This window comes from Crocodylus porosus, unplaced genomic scaffold, assembly GCF_001723895.1.
Source record: "Crocodylus porosus isolate Cpor-Errol unplaced genomic scaffold, CroPor_comp1, whole genome shotgun sequence".
Lineage (NCBI taxonomy): Eukaryota > Metazoa > Chordata > Crocodylia > Crocodylidae > Crocodylus > Crocodylus porosus.
Window position 1 is genome coordinate 14,613,738 of NW_017728947.1, and position 6,660 is coordinate 14,620,397.

The window sequence follows — 6,660 nt, forward strand, 5'->3', positions numbered from 1 at the left end:
GATCTGCTCCCTTCCATGCCCCTTCTCTCCCCACTCTCCTTCCACCACAACAGATTTACCAGCTGGAGGCAGCTGTCCATGCTATGTCAGACTTCGGATTGGTATCGGCCAATATACCTCCTTAAAAATCAGATATTGGTATTGGTCCCAAAGATCTCTGTTGGTGCATCCTTAGAAAGGAAGCATGCACTTTCCCCTGCTGTCCTTGCAGGCTGTTAAAACTCGTGTTCTTTAGCTACATGACATGAAAAGCAGAAGTTTTTTCCTCATAACCGTCTCAATGCAGTTGATTTTGCATTTCCATTGAAAACACTTCTGCCTTTTTATCTTGGGCACCTCATGAATGGAAAATGGATTATAATACATTTAAGATCAGATCCAGTTATGAAGTAACCTAGAGTGACTGGACATAAAGTTTAACGGCAGTGACTTGCACACTTTGTGTCCAGTGCTGACATGCAGTCTTAGGCTGTTGTCTTGCAAGTATACCCACAATTAACTTTTAGCACTATGAACAAACTAGGTGCTGCACTTTCACAAACTAAAAGTATGGGGCATTTTTGATGGAAGAATTAGGAGTTCTTGACTAGTTCAGAAAACATGCTTAAGGGAAATAGGCTACATAAGCAGTCCTGGAAACTGAATAGTGCTGGGAAGTTTGGAGCTTAGGCTGCACCTGACTGTGAGCCAGCAGCACACAGGGCAACTCAAGTGTACTCTGAAAATACTGTAATCCAAACCTTTATATGTGTTGGTAATGATCCATTTAATGAAATTCTGAGACTCCCCTTAATCTCTTGAAAGGGTAAAATTCACCCCATAGAGAGACCAGGTACAAGGCTCTTGCATTCTTTAAGTCAGTGGGGGTGGAGGGCAACCTTTTTAGCATATGTGTCACACATTAAACCCCTCACCCTTACTGATTTTCCACTCTGATCCCCTTTCTCTGCCTGATCTTCTGCTCAGCTTTCTGTTCCCTACTCTATGTGCTTCCTGTCCCCTCCCAGTTCTGCCACATGCCAACACACAGGCTGTCCATGCCACTTGTGGCATGCATGCTATCGCTGCTTTAAGTGATGCATAGATCATGTGTCTTCTCCTCAGAGGTGAGTTGAAGTTTGAGCACACTAAAGAGCTCCTCGTCCTCTTTGGAACCTGATTTATAAAGTTCCTATTCAAAGGTCAGGAGAGGGTTTTTTCTGACATTAATTCAGGGTAAAAATGTATTAGTCATCAGTCTCTAGCAGCAACTAGGTCCCAAGCAGCAGTTGGTTCTGCCTTGACTGGGATCTTCCTTGATGCCTGCAGGTGCTATGAAAATGCATGGCTCAGCTCATATGGCATCACTAGGAGGATTGGGGCTCTCAGATTCCAGTGTTATAAAGCTGCTGATGTGTTTGGCTCTTATGTTCACATTGGTTGTGTTTTGTCCCATTATATTAAGAATGGTGGGAGCAGGTATATTTTAAATAGCTGCGGTCAAATACTAGTTAGGTGATTTGTAAAATTTCTTAAGCAATCTAAGAGTCCTCCTTTTCTCCCTTTTTGCCTTCGTATTGGTCAGCATTCGTCATTTCTGTTAGCTAACGGCCAGCTCATACAGGCATAGCCTACTTTTGAGTGTCAAAAAGGAGCAAGAAAGTTTCCCATCTCTCCTGGAGAGCTGATGGGGAGTAGGAAACTTGCACTTAGGCTTGGTTAAATATCCCAGCCTAAAATACTGCATTAAAAAACACTTTCCACAATGGTCATTCCTAAAACTGTATATGGATTTCTTTGCAGAGATGACATTGTGAAGGAATTATTTTTGTTTGGAAAGGAAATTGTAGAATGCTTTGAGAGTTAAACATGGCCTATGAGAATCGGTCAGAAATTTCACACAAATGCTAAGGCTCCCAGCTCTTTCTGTGAAAAGAGAAAGGGATGTTGCCTTCATTGTGGAGTGAAGGTACAGAGACATGCTAACTCTCCCGAGACTGTGGAGGGTACCAGTGCCAGACTCAGTACTAGATTCCAGTGTCTGTTTCCCAGGCCTTTGCTATGACCATGCCCCTCTGGTATAATAATTTCCTTTATTATGTCAGGTACTAATAATTGGCTCCAATCTTAGCTATTCTTATGAATAATGTACATATGATTACCACACCATTAATGGAACAAAGTCTAATTGAGTCAGTCAGTGTTTAATAGTTTGACTATGAGAATTACTTGTTTTCTGATGTTGAATTACTGCCACTTAAAAAATAAATAAATAAATCCTACCTCTTTACACATATTCTCTATTGCTTGAATTTCTTGAAGGCAGGTTTGCCTAAAGTTGTAAGGGAAATGGTTTTCCTATCAAGTTGAGGTTTAGAAAAGTTTTCCCGTACCAGATTGGAAGAAAAGTTATTCTTAGAAAACATTTTCAAACTGAAAACCTGTAGAAAAATGTTGATATTAAGTCTGTTGATAATCATTTTTTTATTATTATTCTGAGAATTTATCATTTGTTTGCATTAAAACTGACTTTTCATTTCTAAATTTTAAAGGTTCTTTCTGGCCCAAATGAAGGGGGGACAGAGAGACAAAGTTGCAAGTTTTTTTTGAAGCAGAGCTACTTAACAAGTTTCCTTTCTCAGAAACACTTCCAGCTTTAACAAATTCACTTTTTGTACAGTAAAAACTAAAGTGTTTACCTGCTAAGGTCATTGAACAAGAGCTCCTTCTTTGTACAGCAACTTGAAGAAGCAGCTGCTCGGGCTTCAGAAGAGGAGAAAAAACGTCTTCAGACTCAAATGGAATTGCAGGACCGATTCAGTTCAGAACTTGAGCGAGAGAAAATGGTAAGTTTGTGATTGCAGAAAAACTCTTTGTTCCAGTATCTAATAAGCTGAGCTTTCGCTGAGCTTTCGCTTATGACTTTGCTTGTGGGCACTTGGTAATCAGTTTCTAATTGGGAGTGTACAAACATGGACATACAGTATTCTCATGCTGTGTTGATATTAAAAAATGTCCCTCTCCAGGATTACAGGGCCAGCTTGATTTTAACCTGGTTGGCATATCAGTGCCAAAGGGAGAGAGACTTAGGGGGGGATTTCTTCATGATTTTAAGTTTAATTTGATTCTTTCACTCTTAAAATTCATCATCTTAAAATTATTACAAGCTTTGCAACTCTGTTGCTTATGAAAATAGTAGCTCTTAACTCTTTTGTTGCAGTTTTCTTCTAATTGCAACCTAAGTTTTCCAAGTACTTTACAAGGGTTGAGAAGAGAAGAGTGAGTTAAGCGACTTGTCCAAGATCACAAAATCAGTTAATGGCAGAGCTGGGGATTGGACTTGGCTCTCTGGACTCCTGTGCCTCTTGTTTTGAAAACCCAATCGCTGAAAAATATTGAGCTTATGTTAAACTCAGGAAGCCACATACCTAGTGGTATGGCCTTACAACCTTGAATTGGAAAGCCCAGGATCTGTTTACTAATTAAAAGTATTAATTTTATAATTGTTCAGGGTCTTAGTGTTGTCTTAAATGTTATATTACAAGTTAGTTACTGACAATAAAGGACCCTAGCTGTCACTTTGGATAAAGCGCCTCTGCTGCCCTTTTGAAGCAGGCGGATACTGATACATGAGACATGGAGGCTGGCTGGAGCATGGTAATTACCATTAATTAATGATTAATTGAATCTGCTCCAACCGGCTGTAATTACAGTGCATTGGAGCAGCCTCTGAATTCGTGTCTAGGCACCTGAAGTTAGCATGCTGAACTGGTGACATACTGACTGTACTATGCCCATGGGAGGCCTGGGTTTTATTTCTTTGGGCACTTATACTCCAAGAGAGATTTGGCTTGGCTGGGGAGGTAGCAACCATCTCTTACTTTGGCTTCCGTTGTTCCCTCCCATGCCCTCTTATCCTGGCATTGGTATGAAGGGACTTTCCCCTACTGGTACTTTCTGCTTCTGAGCTACTAGATTCTTGCCATGCCTGGCACATTTGGAGAGTACAGGAAACTAAGTAGAAGACCTTTAACATAAGGCTTGGCTTGTCTATGCTACAGAGTTGTTGTATTCAGACATGTAGGTCTATTCTGCCAGTAAAAACCTGTAGTGTAGAATAGAGTGTAGAATTGTTCTATCAGCTTTCCTGGACCCTCTGCTCTGGCTAGAAATTAAAAAGAGGAGCAGAGACCGACCGAGTCATCAAGAGTCACCTTTTGCCTCTGCCTTTCCCCTGGTTTCTGTCTTTACTTTTGTGTCTCTCTAACTTACTGCTTGCTTGCTTCTCTCCTGCTGCCCTTGTTCCTCATCTGCTTTTCCAAACTTTACCCTTGTCACAGTTACCACTTCTCCCCATCATTTTAGATATATAATTGTGAAACTTACCAGCACTTAGTAAGGGCTTGTCTAATTGAATCAACCCAGTTAAAAGGCTTTAACTTTTGTGTCTGAACACTCTAGTTATTTTAAAGCTGGTTCTGGCAGTTTAGCAGCATCTATACATTGACTGGCATGAACCAGACTGCACTGAAACAGGTATAAACCATCATAAAAGTATCCACTTGCACAACATTTTGACTGAACTGAGGTCAAATTGCTCTTTTGGTAATCAGTGTACAGGCACATATAGGGATGATGTGTTCTCTTCATCTATCCTTTATACTGCCAGGTAAGACAGCAAATGGAAGAGAAGGTTGCTCAGAAATCATCTGAACTGGAACAGTATTTGCAGAGAGTGTGTGAACTGGAAGAAATGTATAAACAGCTACAGGGAGCTTTGGAAGATGAGAAACAGGCACGTCAAGATGAAGAGACTGTAAGGAAGCTTCAAGCCAGGTCTGATCTTAATCTTACAGGTCACAGAAGAAATAAACCAATTGTGTTGTGGGGAGGGCCAGGGAGAGGTAGGGTTTGGGGCCTGGGGTGTCAGTATCTGTGGGAGTCCCCTGGATATTATGTAGCAGGGAGTTTGTTGGTTTATTAGATTGATATCCCAGCCTATCCAAACGGCTCAGAACATTAACTAGAAACAAACAACCCTGAGGCAGTTTACCCAAGCATTTCCCCCAAACCTGGGAATTCCCACTTCCCCAAAACAATGCCTCCTGGACCAACCTCCCTCTCTACCACAAGCCAACAGCATCCTGGGTTGTATTACCAGGAGTGTCACTGGCAAATCAAGGGAAGTGATTCTTCTGCTGTATTCAGCTCTGGTGAGGCCTCCCCTGGAGTAGCATGCCCAGTTTTGGGCACCGCACTTCAAGAAAGATGTGGACTGTTTGGAAAGAATCCAGTGCGGGGCAACAAAGATGGCCAGGGGCCCAGGAGATAACTTTTATGAGGAAAAGCTGAAAGAACTAGGGTTATTTATCATGGAGAAGACAAAACTGACGGGGGGGATATAACTGTCTTCAAGTACCTCAAGGGTGAGTACAGAGAGGATGGAGATGGACTTTTATCTGTGGCTGTAGGGGACAGGACTAGGAGCCATGGCCTCAAACTGCAACAGGAAATTTAGGCCAGAGATGAGGAACGTTCCAACTCTGAGAGCAGTCAGGATTGGAACAGGCTGCCCAGAGAAGTTGTGCACTCTCCATGCTTGGAAACTTTCAAATGGAGATTAGATGGGTATTTGGCAAGATGGTTTAGTCAGGGATAATCCTGCCTTGAGCAGCAGGTTGGACTAGGTGGCCTTGTGAGGTCCCTTCCAGCCCTTTCCTATGATCCTAAAACCTTCTGCCAATTCCAGCCATGCGCTCAGCATCCAGTTACAAGAAACCTCTTCTAACCCTCCACCCTGCCCTGCCTCGGCCCCAGGGGAACAGGAGAGATCCCCCAACATCTCTCAAAGTCCTCTCCATAGACACCCCCTCTCTTACAGAAGCGCTGTGGCAGTTACTCCTCTCTCCCCCTAACTCTTCTTCACCCCCAAGAAGCATAAACCAATAGTAAAAGACAAACCCTCCATCCCCACCTGCTCACTGCTGAAAGGCAATGATGTAAGCCCAGGAGGACCTGCCAATTTGTTGGGCCTGCAGGTTGGGTAGGTCCAATCTCACGCTTTTCAGATGGCCAGATGGTGCTTAGGCTAGGCCCCAGCCCTTCTGCAGAGGGAGGTTTACAGATGCACAGTAATTAATAGGAATCCTCTTTAATAAGATGCCAAAGACTATCTGGGTGATACCTTTCGAATACAAATGTAGAAATACAGCTGCTGCATTTCAGAGATGAGAGACTTTAATATTTGTGTGGATGCTCAGTGTTTTCAGGAAACAGGGCCACTTTATTGTATCAAGTTGGACACCTAGAGTATGTTACCATTTCTGAAAACAGGCTTTGGAAATTAATGATTACCTGCTTGCCATGTCTGCTTGTATTTTATCCCAGTTTAATTTAATGCTGCTAACTTTCACTTCCTGCTGTATCTTCATATTCTGCTGTGGATAGCAGTTCTCCTATTTAGTGACAAGTGTAACTGTTTGTTTGCACGCCTGCCTTTTCTGTGGTTTTTCAAGACTGCAAAGGCATGCAGTAAGGCAGCGGCCCTAGATTTTAGGAGGGCAGACTTCAACGAGCTAAGGAGGATAGTTGGAGAAGCACTGAGGTCCCAGAGGGGAGGGGAGCCAGGTGTCCAAGGAGAGTGGTCGCTCCTTAAGGAGACGATCCTCCAAGCCCAAAGGA

General features: G+C 42.7%; 1 protein-coding gene and 1 long non-coding RNA gene across 2 annotated transcripts in view; one reads left to right on the top strand and one right to left on the bottom strand.

Moving 5' to 3' along the window:
* LOC109321310 overlaps positions 1 to 2,761 on the bottom strand; it is a 13,831-nt gene extending 11,070 nt beyond the window's left edge. Inside the window, exon 1 of the long non-coding RNA XR_002104033.1 lies at positions 2,679 to 2,761. This is a non-coding gene — a long non-coding RNA (uncharacterized LOC109321310). The remainder of the gene's footprint in view (positions 1 to 2,678) is intronic.
* The window catches only part of SWAP70 (SWAP switching B-cell complex subunit 70), a 64,426-nt gene that overhangs the window by 51,877 nt on the left and 5,889 nt on the right, over positions 1 to 6,660 (top strand). Inside the window, exons 8-9 of the mRNA XM_019551885.1 lie at positions 2,718 to 2,825; positions 4,649 to 4,815. Coding sequence (XP_019407430.1) covers positions 2,718 to 2,825; positions 4,649 to 4,815 — 275 coding nt within the window. The remainder of the gene's footprint in view (positions 1 to 2,717; positions 2,826 to 4,648; positions 4,816 to 6,660) is intronic.